At 36.1% G+C, this 17,472-nt stretch overlaps 1 protein-coding gene across 1 annotated transcript in view; it reads left to right on the top strand.

The window, feature by feature from the left end:
- The window catches only part of LOC128740154 (neuronal acetylcholine receptor subunit alpha-7), a 245,072-nt gene that overhangs the window by 145,435 nt on the left and 82,165 nt on the right, over window positions 1–17,472 (top strand). Inside the window, exon 9 of the mRNA XM_053835680.1 lies at window positions 7,712–7,798. Within this exon, the coding sequence (XP_053691655.1) occupies window positions 7,712–7,798 (87 nt within the window). The remainder of the gene's footprint in view (window positions 1–7,711; window positions 7,799–17,472) is intronic.

Here is a 17,472-nt window from a genome sequence, read left to right as displayed (position 1 = left end):
ACCAAACACTATGTCAATATTTCGTTTTAGTAAAGCTCTACGCTCTATCTAACCTGCTAAATAGACATGTAGAGAACTCGGTAGAGAACAATTCCGCTTTTGGAACAATTTCGCAACATGACGCAACAGCTGCGAACAAATTGCGTATACCTACGTAAACACAGCGAAGTGTGTGTAAGATAAATGTCAGAAATATAACACATTCCCAGGCCAAATGAAAATTAAAGTGAAAATTATGTTTTTGAGTGAAACTATATGAAGTAGCTTTTTATTGTACAGGAAAGTAATTTTGCATAATGATAGGCCGTGTTTTTGGTCAGGTAGGATGATTCTAATTTACACAATGATCGCAAAACTACGCAAAACATGACAGGACGTCATGCTTTCGTACCAATGGGCTCTATAGAGCTTTCTGACAGCTTATGCACCCACACTAGCGAACACGAAATACGCCGTGTATTATACATGATGTTTGCCTCATTTTGGGGAAGAGCTGATGTCTGTTTGCCTCATTTTCAAGTATCAACACACATAACTGGAAAGCTCTATTCTCAGTCACCTCACTGGTCGACTGCTGGACTGCTTGATTGCTCAACTGGCTGACTAGACTGCTCGGCTGGATTCGTTGACTAGACTGCTCGATTCGATTGCTTGACTGGAATGCTCGACTGAACTGCTCAACTGGACTGTTCGATTCGACTGCTCGACTCAACTACTCGATTGGACAGATCGACTTGACTGCTCGACTGAACTGGTCGATTGAACTACTTGATAAGACTGTTCAATAAGACTGCTCGACTCAACTGCTCGATTTAACTTCTCACCTATACTACTCGATGAAACTGATCGACTGGACTACTCGACTCAACTGCTCGATTCCACTGTTCGACTGGATTGCTCGACTAGACTACTCGATTTAACTGTTCGACTTAAAAGCTCGACTCAACTGCTCGACTGGATTGCTTGATTGAACAGCTTGATTCAACTGCTTGACCAGACGGCTCGACTCGACTGGTTGACTCGATTGCTTGATTTGACTGCTCGACTCGCCTGTTCGATTGGATTGCTCAACGCGATATCAAATCGCTAAAAGATTATCCAGCAGAAAATAAGACTCTCGGTTTGTTTGTATTTTGCAGTTGGGCCCTTTTGAAAACTTGGTGCCGAACTTTATCTTATATACTTCTTGAGATAAAATACGTTCAAGTGCGTACATTAGGATGTTTCCTGAAACAACAGGTGTGCAACAAAAATTTTCATACTAAAAGTATGTATATAAAAGTATGATTCATAATATAGTTGAAGCCAAATTTCATTTGGTGGAGATTTGTCGCGAACAAATAGTCGTACTAGAAACCCGCGCAAAATAGTCTTCAGTGTATTACGGTTTTTGTAAAAATGAGAATCACCCTACTAAGCATAACATAATTAACGAAAAATTTGTTGTGAAAATTAGTCTTACAATTATTGCGAAAATTAGAACCGCCCCTACCATCAATATCATCAATATATCAATATGTCAATATCAATAATATCAAGAAAGGCCTTTCTGAATGAGAAATTTATTTTCTAGATTCCGAATTCTTTTCCGGATTCGCCGTTTTTTTCTAATTTCATAGAAGTATATAATTTTCAATTAAATTTCCACTCTGCAGCACTATACTATGCAAAATAAAGAAATTTACGCGCGTATACGTATTATAGTTACTATATATATAGTTCGGCGGATAGAAAACCAGGCGAATTGGCATCCCTGATTTTTGAAATTAAATTTGAGATGTGGAGAAATGTGCAGGTTTTTACGGAAAATAATCGCTAGCGGGTGTTTAAAATGACTAGTTCTATGAAAATAAAGTGTGTTTATTAACATTACTCCCACAATTCGAATTTTGAAAAACGTTTGACTTCGCTTTTGACGTTTAATTGGCTCCCGATTTTTGTATCCGCCGAACTATATATATATGTTACCCAAACTCCCCGAAAGACGTTCGAATCTACCGAAATAAAACGCACCGATTCTTACAACTATGCCTTTATTCTATCAAGGTATAATTAGCACTGTCTCTTTAATCATAATCGATCATATCATAAGTTCATTTGAGCAAACTCATTTTGTATATTTATAGCAAATATTATAGAATGGTTCAAAATTCGAAATTAAAGTTTAATAAGGTTTACATATAGTAACTATAATACGTATGTACACTTTGTTTGCGTCGGTTGCATTAGCAAAATATGGCGTCATATTCCAAAATAGTTTCAAAAACGAAACCGTTCTCTACCGAGTTCTTTTCAGCTCTATCTAGAAGGTTAGATAAAGCGTAGAGTATATGTAGAACTCTACCAAACACAAAACAAACGTTTATACACTGTAGAGTTTTTGTGGTAGAGAACTCGCCCATAGGGTTGCAGTAGAGCTCTACAGGGTGTATACACTACTCTTCCTATCTATACGTGAGATTTTTCTCTAGCTCTACATGAAAAACTTTATAGTGGACACTTGGCTCAACAGCCGGCTGCAAGGTCTGTTGAAAAAAAGGGTCAAGTCTTACAAAGGCGTTTAAGCCCAAGGCTTTGCTTTTTATGTGGGTGGAATCAGTAAAATGCCAATATCACTGCTGTTGTCTGTCTATCAATTTTAGTTTAGTGATACCTAGGCTTCTGTTTACTCATCTTTGCAATAAAAAGACACTGGTTTCTCCCAGTGGCCCAGTATTATCAATATCTGGGCAACCGTTTGCTCTGTCCCTAAATAGTGTTTTCTCCTATGACAGTCCATTTTGCGCAAAGTGTGCATAACAACATTTTTTACATTTCAGTAATACATCGTACGTTTTCTTTTCGCACATTTCTTTAGTTTTACCATCATCGCGCGAAAAGAAAACATGTGATGTATTATTGAAATGCTGCTCAAATATTCCGAACACGAATTATGCTGTTCGCCATTATGGCTCGTAAAAAGCATCGATTAAAATCAAACTTTTAAGCAAAATGTATTTAAACAGTGTAAATATCCAATATCCAGCCTCTCAGTTAGCTTTGAGGTATGCCGCTGGCCTAATAAGCCAGTCATCGTATGTTCGAATCTCGACTGGGAGAGGCTGTTAGAGTCAATAGGATCGTGGCAAATGGCCCTACAATTGTCTTGCACTCTAAAAGCTGGCTGCGAAGTCTGTCGTATAAAAACAGAAGGTCAAGTTTCGATCACGGAATGTAACACCTAGGCTTTGCTTTGCTTTGTGCATAACAACAAACAGAGTAAATCTTCTTTTCACACCCAAAAGAAAAAATACTTGTTCCGCTTAGCAGGCATTGAAACGGTTTGCAAAGCGCCTTTGAAAGCAGCAAAACAAAATAAACAAAATGTCTGATGGAAAAGTATCTGGTAGAGTTGGCGTTCTGGACTATTTCTGGCGTTCTTCCACATAATTATTTTTGTTTAAAAATCAATACTTCAGCGACTTTAGACTACACTTTTATGAAAAAGTTATCATGCTTGGTCGTATCATTTTTACGATGTTGCCTATTAGAGGGTTGATAACGTGACTCAAAGTCAGTTTACTTTGAATTTACACCATGTTGATCCAATCTTAACGCTAGAACGAATTTTTCATATTCATCGAAAACAGGAAACACATTAGAGTAAGGAGGGGTAAAAGTGCGATGAGGGTAAAAGTGCGATTCAATGATTTATCAGTGCGGATTCCGAGTAAATTGACTACATTGGCATGGATGGATGAGTACTTTGACAGCTTAAATCTAGCGTAAACATTTGTTGTTTACGAAGCATAGTTGCTGAGTTAAGGGTAAATGTTATTTTACAACGGTTTTGATGTAATATTTCGTTATACAGCAAATACGATATCATGAGGAGGATATTACTTGTTGAAAAATTGTAGCAGCGTTTTACATCACTCAGATATCTCTCTTGAAATTGCGGTGAGAAGAATTTCCAAAATATATTTCGCTTTTACGTAATTTTATCAAACCCCGTGAAATGCCTAGCGGGGCAAAAGTTCGGTTTACTGACGGGGTAAAAGTGCGATTCATGGATCATGAATTCATGGACTAACTGGACGACGACACTATGCGACCCTTGCGACTTAAAGGGTACTGCGCGCGACGCTGTTCGCCTGTCAGGGTTTTAGCCGCGATTCTCAACGTGGTTGTTCGGGGAAAGGCTTCGTTTCTATCACGGAGTGAAAAAAGTGAGTTCGAATCCGGCTGTAATGCTCCGATAACAGCTTGGTTCGATCCATGGAATCCCTCAGTTTGGAGAAAAGATTGTATTACACAACTTCTTAAGCATTGCTTCATATGACCCTCATTTACCCCCTCATTTTCCGCTCTTTCCTTTTCACACCTGGTCTCAATCTGTTAGATTCTATCGACTCTTTGTTTCATTACTTTCTTCTACCGTTCACTCCGTAAATTGTAAAATCAATCGCCATAAAAACTTAATTATATTAACTTAATTATTTTAGGTACTATATTGCAGATACTAAAAATGGAAGATCTGCCGAAAACAATGTCTATACGCTGGTGAAACACAAAAAACGTTTGGTAAAATTTCGATCTGGTGGAGGTTACACAGGGTGTCGATTACCTGGAAAATCAGGGAAAACCTGGAAAGGTCAGGGAAGTTCGTTTCAATCTGGAAAAGTCAGGGAATTTCATTTGAAGTCAGGGATTTTTAACATGAAAAAAAATAACCGGAAAAGCATAACATATACTTCAAATATCTGGCACTTCATGGCCTTCGCGTATGCCTAAATCAAATAGAATACGAGACGTTATTTTTACTCACGTGCAACCAAACTACAGTGCACCAGTTTTCGAGTTTCGAAATTTCGAATTTCATGAATGTGCGACTGACCTGCTTTAAACCTGCTCAACAACGGTTGAACCGATTTGATCGATGTGTTTATTGTTTCAAAGGGAAGTGCTCACAACCTAATCGATCATTATCAATATCTTTTGGATTCTTTGATATTAATTGGATATTTGGATCAAAAGTTGTGGATAGAAAATTTGCTTATTTTGTATGGAAAGTGGCATAAAAAAGTCATGCCAGCAAATTTTGCCTCTTGATAATTCCAGACTTCCGGACAGGGATGCCACATATAATTCTGTATTTTTTGTTGGAAAAATCTGTCAATCTGTACGGCGAGGAAAAATATCTGTGCAAAAATCTGTCCAATGCAAAACAATGAGAGTGAAAGAGACAGAGAGTCATTTTGCTGACTATTTCCGTCTCTTTCACTCCCATGTAAAAGCTGAAAAATCTGTTTAATCTGTGTAATTTGGCGAAAATCTGTATTCTATGCATACAGATTCTGTATAGTCGATTTCTTTCAAATATCTGTTAAACACAGAATAATTTGTGCATGTGGCAACCCTGCTTCCGGACCGAGATCAGACTGTAACTGGAACGAGGACTTATCAAACTGAATCAAGATCAGCCTTTGAAAATTTATTACGATGTTCAACCTGAACGGGCCAGAACCCGGACTACAATTTTTATTCTCATATCGGTCACTAGTGAAAACCTACGCTTAATGCGTATTCGAATGGACCATCCCAGCTTCAAAATTTTGATTTAGTCTACCAAATCAGTCATATCTTAATTTGCCTGAATATCAAAAGCTGGCTACAAGTAGGTCGAATAAAAACAAAAGGTCAGGTTCTAAATAAAAATAATACAATGATGCTACGATGCTCGTTGAGTCATTTGGCCTCCAAAATTTTTATATTGCTGAGGCACAATTATTTCCTCAAATTTTGATAACAATTGGGAATAGCTGTTCAGACAAATCGGAATTTGTGTCAGAAAATGTCTTCAAATTATGTTCTAAACTAAAAACCAATTTATATGTTAATTGTTTTGCATAGTTAAATGTTTGAAGCGGATTTATATCCATTCATTACATGTGATGTAACAGGCAAGACGGCTCATCCCACAACCATTTGGCAACCAGATAAACCAACAGACTATTTCATTTTATTCCGAAAAAACATCTTGCAATTCTTATTCATGTTGATTCTTTAATTTCGATGTGCGTTAATTATTAAATAGAAATTTTACATAAAAAGAGGAATTTAAATTAAAAAGGAAAATTGAATTCATTAGGAAATTATAATTCAAGAGTAAACAACCAATTAAGCCAAATAAACACTTTGATAAATGAAATTAAGGAGATATTTTGCGTCTGGAATTTTTCGAAATACACCTGGAAAAACCTGGAAAAGTTAGCGAATTTTATTTTCGCTGGATAATCGACACCCTGTTGCAATACGCCAGCGGAAAACAGGGAAGGTGCAAATTAAGAATATTCCTTACCAAATCACATCGCAGATTGAAAATATTATGCTTTTATTAGCTACTGCTGTGCTAATTTCATGGAATTAAACTTTGCACATTTGCCCCGCGGCATTTGCACTTTTGCCTCGCTAGTGGGGTAAAAGTGCGAATCGGCACTGGATCAGAAGAAAGAAGAATTTATTTTGTATAACACTATTATTGTAGATGATTTATAGTTGAATATGAAGCCATTGAGCTACTGCATCACTATAAAATATTTTTTGTTGTCCTTCATTAAATCTCACGAAAATTGATGACAACTTCAAATATCGCACTTATGCCCCGCCCTACTCTATATTAAAGTTTTTATTGACGTGACCGAGCATCAGAACGTTTCTTAATCAAGTAATTTAGGACATAGCTGGTATTAGCCAAATACTACCGAATAGAGTCTACTCCACCAATTAAAAAAGAAACTCTCGTTTATTACGTTCACAATCGTCAAATTAAACCCTCTAAAAAATCAGGCAGGAAAATAATCTAATAAAATTTGCATGTGGATGAGAGTCTGGCTGTATAAATTCATTCTAGTATTATTAACGGGAAATTAGCAGTCATTCACGCTTATTCTTGTTTTAGTTCGAAAGTTAAGCCGATCCGTATTCTTGTTTTCGTTCGAATCAATTCGAACGTTCGAACACCCCTTCCTTTTGTTCATTCGCATATGAGAATAGTGCTTCCCGATTCGTTCGAAACAAACTATTCGTACGAATGCAGGATACGGCCGTAAACAAGAATAAAGGTGATCAACTTTTTGTTAGAGAGCCCAATTTCGGAAGCAGTTTTCGGGCCCAAAAGCGGGGTTATGTTTATAAAAATTTAAATACTGCATCCTTCTTACCAATCTGAACACAGTGAATATGTTTTCATGAACAGAATTATTATTTCAAACAAAAAAAACTGCTTTTCAAATTGGCAAAATCGATGACGACTAATTTCACCTTAAAAATAACGAGAAATGCAAAATTTTGTGCCTTTGAAACGACCTTTACCAATTTGACATAAAATTGCAATGATAAGCGCACGCAATAGCTATTCTGCTACAATAACTAAAATTGAATTGCCAACGCATTTAGCACGACAAAATGTATTTGAAAACGATTCAAAATTTGCAATTCGATTGCAAATGACTTAAATATGGCTACGCCTAATGTTAACATTATTCGCGAAAATTTTGGATTCTTAGCTTGCAGTTTTTTATGTAAATAACTCTTCAAAAATATGTTTTGTTCTAATATTTACATACAAAACACTGTCACTGCACAATTATACACGTATTGAAAACAATTATAATGTTAACATATTATTAATTTCTTTTTTTTGTGAAATATCAAAATTGAAATATTTCAGGCGTAACTATACTACTATCATTAACTGTATTCCTGAACTTAGTGGCGGAGACATTACCTCAAGTATCTGATGCAATTCCGTTATTAGGTAGATAAACAGAATAATATTATACGTAGAATGGAACTTGTTGAATTTTACTGTGTGTGCGTGTGTTTAAACCACTTAATAAATGTATAGAAAACTATTATGGTGTTGAGAACTATGTTTGCTACGTTGTTTTTAATTTTTATTATTCTACGAGATTTTCCTTTTCTTTTCGAAAATTTGTAATTGTTAATTATTGTTTGTCATCACAAAACACTATAAAATAAAGTCTATATATGATGAGAATAGATTGCGCATGCATATATCGAAACAATTTTTAAAATCAACATACATAATCAATTCTAATAAGCAACACAAGTAAAGGATCTGAAAGTATATAAATAAACATACATAAACCACTAAAGGAAACTTCAAATCTTTTAGGCAACTTTAAGTTTTTTTTTTTTAATATTATTAAATTAATAATGCTAAGATAGCACTAAGAGTAAATTGAACAAAACATTCATTTTTTTACAGCCGTTGTATGGTAATACTAACTTGACAACCTCATTCAGGGGACGTTGGAAATGGCGTCCGACTACGTGACTACCTGATACCTGATAAACAATAGATTTAGCATATTTCAACAAATTCGTTCAAATAACAGATTTTCAAGATCGCTTCCGTCACAAAGCGCAATGATCAACTATAGGGTACATTTCTTAGAGTACATATATAGTTTCAAATGGATCGTAATTTAAACGAATGCTACACTATCCCACACTTATCTTTATCGCTAGAACCGCTGGCTCTTACATAACATTAAATTGATCTTTAGAGAGACAAATAGTCGCAAAAATTATAGCCTCACTAATACTAATCACTATCACTAATAAAATTTTACACAGCAAAGATCTGTATATTGCATATCCAATCTACAGACACTGTGTAAAGATTTCTGAGTCTTCTCTTCTGACTTTTATATTTAGTGAAGAGTAGTCAACAGTGAAACAACAGGGACAGTGAGACAACGTGAATAAATTCGCCATAAAGCTCCGTGATATTTTCAAGATTCATGATATTTTCATGGAAAGTGAAGTTTATGAACCTATAAATAAATCTATACCTATAAAAATGGATTTCTGTCTGTCTGTCTATCTGTCTGACTGTCCCTATGTTCCTTTTAGAATCGAAAACTACTGAACCGATCGGAGTGCAAATTTGCATGTAGGGGTTTTTGGGGCTAGGGAAGGTTCTCTCGATAGCAAAAGACCCCTCTCCCCACTAAGAAGGGGGGCTCCCATACAAATCTTTGCCTATGAAAATGGATTTCTGTCTGCTCTATGCTCCTTATAGAATCGAAAACTACTGAACCGATCGGAGTGAAAATTTGTATATAAGGATTTTTGGGGCAGGGATGGTTCTTATGATGGTTAAAGACCCCTCCCCACACTAAGAGGGGGGCTCCCATACAAATCTATACCTATAAAAATGGATTTCTGTCTGTCTGTCGGAATGTTCCTTATGGAAGCGAAAGTTACTGAACCGATCGGCGTGAAAATTTGCATATAAGGGTTTTTGGGGCCAGGGAAGGTTCTTATGATGGTTAAAGACCCATCACCCCACTAAGAGGGGAAGGGGGCTCCCATACAAATGAAACACAAATTTCTGCATAACTCGAGAACTAATCAAGCAAATGTAACCAAATTTTACATGTGGATATTTTTGAAGACAAGAATTTTTTTCTATGGTGAATTGAGACCACTCACCGCTTTAGGAGGGGGGGCTCCTATACAAATGAAATACAAACTTCCTCATAACTCGAAAACTAATTAATCAAATGGAACCATATTTGGCATGTGGGTGTTTTTGGAGGCATGAATTTTTCTATGATGAATTGAGACCCCTTACCTTTTTAGGAGGGGGGCGGGGCTCCCATACAAATGAAACACAAATTTCCTCATAACTCGAGAACTAATCAAGCAAATGGAACCAAATTTAGCATGTGAGTGTTTTTGTAGGCAATTTTTTTTCTGTGATGAATTGAGACCCCTCCCCTCCAGAGTTGCCATTTTCACAGAATTTTCTGTAAAATCACAGATTTTTTTGTCATTTTAAAGCACAGAATCTGTGATCACAGATGACAGATATTTTTGAAAATCACAGATTTTCACAGATATGCTACATGTTGAAGAAAAGTTTATCAATTTTATCACTGGAAGCGAAATTGCACAAAAAATCGGGAGGTAAAGTTACAAAACCGAAATTACTTCACATCAAAATCAAAATTTACGAAGCGTATGAATGATATTGCATAAACAATATTGTTCAAAAACATTAAAATGCTAACTTTTCTTCATGGGAGCATAATTATGTTGCACAGATTTAGTAACAGATTTTTTTCATTAGTTTTACAGATTTTCACAGATTTTTAAACTAGAAACACAGATTTCAAAACGGCAACCCTGCTCCCCTCTTTAGGAGGGGGATAATGACCCCTCTCCCGTTTAAGAGTGAGTGGCTTCTCATAACTCGAGAACTAATCAAGCAAATGGAACAAAATTTGACATGTTGGTGTTTTTGGAGACAAGAATTTTTTCTATGGTGAATTGAAACATCTCCCCAATTTAGGAGAGGGGGCGGCTCCTATACAAATAAAATACAAATTTCCTCATAACTCGAGAACTAATTAATCAAATGGAACCATATTTGGCATGTGGGTGTTTTTGGAGGCATGAATTTTTTCTATGATGAATTAGGACCCCTCTCCCTTTTTAGGAGGGGGGGCTACCATACAAATGAAATACAAATTTCCTCATAGCTCGAGAAGTAATCAAGCAAATGGATTAGACTAATTTCAAGTTGTTAGTCTTGACCTTGAAATGCGGTCATACATATATATTAATATTTTTTGAAATAATGGTTCTACAATTGATGAAGGGACGGTAGGGGAAAGAAATGAAAATTTTTGGTGAAGGAGGGGAAGAGCGGAAAGTAAAGGGGGGGGGGGGGGATATTGGTAGCTATGCTTGACAAGTAGTCATTTTGACTCCTACCTTTTGTCCAATGCTGGAAGGTGCATGAGACGAACCAAGCTATAATCTGAGATTATAACCGGATTCGAATCCACAACACCCGCCAGGGCATGTGGTTCGCTGTACAAGTACCAGCCCAGGGGGATAGGGGGATAAAGACTTTCATACAAATAAAACAGAAATGTTTGCGTAACTCAAAAACTAATCGAACTCGAGAAATTTTGGACTTTTTCATAAAACATTAGTCAATAACAACACCACCAAAAACTATCAATAGTAACATTAGATAATTCAGCGTGAGACGGTCGCAGGCCGCTAGTGTTGCCGGCGACCTGGCGTCGGAAGCACTGGCCACTGCGGGGGCAGCCACCCGTAGAGATCGCCTCTAAGTTTATTTATTTCTCTATATCTACTGACCTCTATTACTTTCCTTCAGTTGGGTCACCCCTGCGAAATGGTACTTTCTACGAAAAGATTTTCCGTGAAATGATACATCCCGCGTAAGGAGTTTCTGCGAATTCTATATTCCGCGTTATGGTCAACCGAGAATTGGTGTTCCGCAAAATAGTATTCGGCGAAATGGTTTGTAATGATGACGAATATTTAAATGCTATCCGCTTTATTTTATCAGGCTAAGCAATGGGGGGAGTTGTTTTCTACTTTACTGTGAGGAAAATTTGTATATTAAAACACTCATGTACTCCCAGAAACTTGCAAAACTCAAGATTGTGACAAAGTTTATCCGAGATTCACGATTTATGTACAACACAGTTTAATTTGCGGCAATACGAAGTTTGTCTTGTCATCTAGTAAATAAATAAATAAACAGCAAACCGCATATTTAATCCAAATTGAATTTGTTAATTTGTTTATTGTTTGTTTACTGTTTAAATTGAATTTACTACATGGCATCATATAGTAACGAGAGATAAAAATATAAAATATATGCGAATCGAATTGTTTGCTAACACCACTATTTCACTATTTTTACCTTTGTTATACTATATAACAAAGGTTTAGGAATTGGTCCAAAACACGAAGTTGTTTTAAGGCCCGGAGGGCCGAGTCACATATACCAATCGATAGGGTTCGACGAATTGAGCAATGTCTGTGTGTGTGCGCTGCTTATTTTCTCGCCTATTTCTCGGAGATGGCTGAACCGATTTGTCTGCTATTAATTTTGTTTAAAAGGTATTATAGTGGAGAATATCACTATTGAATTGTTTCGTGGTCCGACTTTTTGCTTAAAAGTTAGAAGCAAAAATATGAAAACTACGTGCCACGATTTTCTCCGGGACCACACAACCGATTTCAACGCTCTTAGTACCAAATGAAAGCTCTTACTATTGCTAAACTTTATGCCAAATTTATTTTGAAAACAAACAAGTGGTTTAAAAGTTAGCTTTAAACCCCAATTTTGACAAGGTCCAAATGATCGACTATTTCTCAGAGATGGCCAGACCGATATATGCGCTATTAGTTTCATTTGGCTGGTAATATAGCCGCATAGATCACTATTGAATGGTTTTTTGATTGGACGTTTAGTTTGAAAGTTATGAGCAATCGTATACACCACATCAAAATTAACAATAATTTATAATAATTTTAACCAGGATAATCTACCTAATTTCAATTATTTCAATATCAAACGAGAGGTTTTGACACTACGAATATATCTGCAAAATTTCATAAGAATTGGTTGTACCGGTCAAAAGATATTACCCCTCGAACACTTGCGCCAACTTTTGTAACACAGTTACTCGCGCGCACAATAACCCCAAACCAAAGAAAACGTGCGCACTAGAGTTTTGACTGGTAAAACTTGGTTTTAGGTTTATCAAACCTTTAGAAGAGTTTCTTGAAATTAAAAGTTCTATCGTCTGGTGGAATCTACATTTGGATTAATCTCCCTTAAAGTGAAATAAAAAAATTATTTTTCTTCAGTGTCAATATAACACATTGATGTGTTCTGCAAAGTTATAGAGCATATTATTATAACAAATTTTGCTGAAGACAGTAACCTTCTATCTTTTCAGCGAAGATAGAGAAATCTTATTTTTTGTGTATGCATTTGTAAAATCAGTTTGTCTATTTTAGCTCTTTTCGTAATTGTTGTATGACTTTTTCGTGTATTACAAAATTGTACAAATAGTAAAAATACACAACTTTGCTGAATATAGTACACCTGTATGTTTGCTCGTTTAGGAACTGTAGAACTTTGATTATTAAAAATACCCTGATTTTGACCCCGTATTACTCGACTACCAACAGACGGATACATTTTAAACATTTTACATTTGCTGATAGTTTTGCTGCATACAAACACCACTTTTCCACCAGTACACCTCACATGCTGATTGCTTCGTTTCTATGATGTCGGTTTATGCTGATCTGTTTTCCTAACAATTTAAAGTATTAATGCATTGAATAATTCTGACATTTTCCTCATAACAAGTTTATTAAAGAATATACGTTAGTTAAACAGCGATTTGTAACTTTATAATAATATGGCTTGGAACCTACACATGTTGCAAAATACAACAGCGTGAGTAACCGAAGGTTAATAAAAATTGATGAAATTTATTCAAGAAAACTTTATTGATGTGAACCAAATAGAATGGCATGACAAAAAATTATGCATTCGCATAAATAAGTGAAATAAACCACTACTGCCAACTTTCCTGAACTGATCAATGTTACCACCAATGATCAATGTTACCCCGTTTAACGGTGCTTCTATTTTGTTCAAATTTTGTAAACTTATTCAGTTTCCAAAAATTTTATGTAAACCAACGCACACCGCAATTTTAACCAATAGATGAATTATTTTCCGAAGACGTGCCGATTTCTGTCTCAATTAGCAAGTAAGACCGTATAACAAAGGTTCCTTTTACCCCTAGGTGGATTAAATCAGGTTTTTATAAAACATTCCTATTTGGAAAAGTAAGACACACAGACAATTCTGACGCCATGCGAATTTAAAAAAAAATCATTAAATTGTAAATGAATCCTGAAGTGTAAATTAAAAGTCAGATGACTAGCATTATTTTTTATATGGATACTAGCTGACCCGACAAACTTCGTAATGCCACAAATTAACCTGTGTTGTACTTAAATCATGAATCTCGGATGATCTTTGTCACAATCTCGAGTTTTGCAAGTTTCTGAGGAGTTCAACTTTAGATGATTCATTTTGGCAGTTACGTAACTATGAAAGCATCCCAGGTAATCAATAAGCATCACCAATGCTATTCAAGTGTAGGCCAATGAGCATTTAAGTCACCTTAAATGCTATTTTGGCAAAATATACAGCTACTTTACTGATAACCTTCTTATAGTGCTGACAATGCTAATTTACAGCTAATTACCGACACGAAGAATTTGAATACAATTTTGGATGCCCATTTACAACACCTATGCAGTCAAAAAGCTAATATACAACAACGTGCAGTGTAAAATGCCAGATACGCTGATTTGCTGTTTATGTTAATGCTTATTAGTTACCAGGAATGGGTAGTTTAATATACAAATTTACAATTTTTCCTCACAGTAAAGTAGAAAACAACTCCCCTGTCCCCTCATTGCATAGCCAGAAAGCGGATAGTAATATTCGCCATGATTGTACAACATTTCGCCGAATATCATTTTGCGAAAAACCTTGAGTGGAATGTACCATTTCACGGAAAACTTTTTTGTGGAAAGTACCATTTCGCGATCCTCTCCTTACTCGCTGTCGCTCGTTTCAGAAAACCCAGGTAGACCTAGGAAAACAAATAAACCTAGACAGTAGTGATTTCTGCGGGGAGTTGCTTCCCCCCAGTGGGCGGCGCTTCCGACGGCGAGTCGCCGGCAACACTCGCGGCCGTCTCGTCCTGAATGATCTAGTGTTACTATAGATAGTTTTTGTGGACTAGTTAGGCTTATACAAATTTGAAAAAAAGTTTATGTCACCCCCCCCCCCCCTTCAAAAATTTTCGAAATTTGAAGGGGCAAAAAAATATAGTGCAATAATGTTACATTCTTTAATGGTAAGCAGATTTTTACAATTCAACAAGTTTACATCTCTAAATTACACAATTCGTGCAAAGTTGAAGTAATTTACCCGTTAGTCTCTATCAACTATCCTACACCATCTTTGCTTTCTGATTCCTGCTACAGGACACAGACAACTATTGTGCTTAACCTTTAAGTTCCGACGCCAAAAATTGGGGTGCTTGGAATTAGACTTTTGGCCCATTTACTTTAAATTTTGTTCCATTTTAATTCAAATTGCTTCAAAAGAACCGAATTAGATTGAGGCGTCAATCAACTAAACAATGTATTAGTGAAATTTGCTACAACTTTTGACGAAGATATTCCGAATTGCTGTGGGATTATATTTTACTGTCATAGGTAGTAGATAAGATTAAAATAGAAATACAACATATTACACACTTCGGAACATCAGCTTTCGGTGCTTTCGGGGCTCCAAATTGATCGTTTTATTCCGTAGTGTCCATGTACCTACCCTAATTTTTAATGTAAGGGACGAAAAACTTAAAGATAATTTTTTTTCCATGCATTGGACGCATGCAAAAAGGATGTCACTGAACTGTTCGAAACTTTTCTGGATATTGTCATGTTGTGATTATCACTGCACTGGGATCAACGGTGGCCCCGACCATTACATCAAACCAAGTCATGTTAAGTTATATGGCTTTTTTATTGAGCTTTAGTATGGAAATTACGAAGGTGGAATTAAATTGGAATAACACTTTCATTGTTAGGCAGTTGAAACAGTTTATCTCTCCAAACATTTCAATAGTTCGCAAAATCCTAGAGCTTTCGAAGAAAGATCTAAACATTTATACTGATCTTATAACAGGACATTGTCCAAACCGCTATCATCTGTAGCTTATGCCAGGTGATATATGTCGATTCTGTGGCAAAGAAAAAAAGACTCGGAACACCTGTTATGCCGATGTCCGGCATTTTTCAATTAAAGATCAAGGTTCTTCGACAGAGGGCTGTTGGAAACCCTGATATTTGAAAAACAGCTCCCAGCGCAGTACTGCACTTCATCCGAAGTACAGCACCGGACTGGACTAATGCTATTAGTCAAACAATGACAATCGCTTCTGATAGTGGTGCGTTTGCATCCTTAATATATCAAAGATAAACACGTTATTGTTGAGATCCAGCATCAGCTGAGGAATGGGCTGATATTCATATGACTGAAAGGTTGACCAAAAACAAGCGGTTTCACACGTGAATGGTGTCAGAAATTTTTTTCTTAAAAAATGTTAGTAGCATTACACATGCGTTCCAAGTAAAACAGGCTTTAGGGACCCAAATTACCATTTTGACGAGAAGATTATATTCCGATACTATTTTGTGGTTATCGAGTTCTGAACTAATAAGTGACAGAGATTTGGATTATTCTAAAATACAAGGTAACTAACCGAGTGATATGCAAGTAAAAACAAAATTCAAATGAAGGTCAAGTTATACGTTTATGGCTCTCTAAGGTGATCCTGTAGCACTCCACTATTTTCAAGTTGATTCATCTCTGCCAGAATATTTATTTTATGTGCTTGGATCAAAAAATTTTGAAAGTTGTTTTGGTTTGAACTAAAATTTAAGTACTGTACAACTTTTTTGTATTGAACTTTTATTAATTTGGAAAAATATACACTGGTTTCTTCTCCTTTGTTTAGTTATTGAAGGTTTGATGTTATTATTTTTTTCTTGCCCCCCCCCCCCCTTGAGCAATATTTTGGGACCAAGACATAAACTTTTTTCCAAATTTGTATAAGCCTTATTGACTAATGTTTTATGGAAGAGTCTCGAATTTCTCGAGTTCGATAAGTTTTTGAGTTTCGCAAAAATTTCTGTTTTATTTGTATGAGAGTCCATATCTCCCTACCACAGGGGTGAGAGGTCTCTATCATAAAATAAATTCAAGACTCCAAAATTTCCCACATGCCAAATTTGGTACCATTTGCTTGATTAGTTCTCAAGTTATAAGGAAATTTGAATTTCATTTGTATGGAAGCCCCCCCCCCCTCCTAAACAGGGGAGGGGTGTTAATTCATCATAGAAAAAATTTCTGCCCTCTAAAAGCCTCACATGCCAAATTTGGTTCCATTTGCTTGATTAGTACTCAAGTTATAAGGAAATTGGGATTTCATTTGTATGGGAGCCCCCCTCTCAAAAGGGGGAGGGGTCGTAAGTCATCATAGAAAAAAATTCTGCCATCTAAATCTCCTACATACCAAATTTGGTTCCATTTGCTTGATTAGTTCTCGAGATAAGAGGAAATATTCATTTCATTTGTATGGAAGCCCACCCTCTTAAAGGAGAGATGGGTCATAGCTCGCTTTCTAAAGAGGAGAGGGGTCTCAATGCACCATAGAAAAAATCTTGCCTCCAAAACCACTTACATGTCAAATTTGGTTCCATTTGATTGATTAATTCTCGAGTTATGAGGAAATTTGTATTATCATTTGTATAGGAGCCCCCCCTCCCAAAGTGGGGAGGGGTCCTAATTCACCATAGAAAATATTCTTGCCTCCAAAAAACCTCCACATGCCAAATTTGGTTCTATTTGCTTGATTAAATCTCAAGTTATGAGAAAATTTGCATTTCATTTGTATAGGACCCCCCCTCCTAAAGTGGGGAGGGGTCCTAATTCATCATAGAAAAAATTCTTGCCTCCAAAAA

Source organism: Sabethes cyaneus, chromosome 3, assembly GCF_943734655.1.
Source record: "Sabethes cyaneus chromosome 3, idSabCyanKW18_F2, whole genome shotgun sequence".
NCBI lineage: Eukaryota > Metazoa > Arthropoda > Insecta > Diptera > Culicidae > Sabethes > Sabethes cyaneus.
The sequence above is the reverse complement of the archived record's forward strand: the minus strand, read 5'-3'. Positions and strand labels throughout refer to the sequence as shown.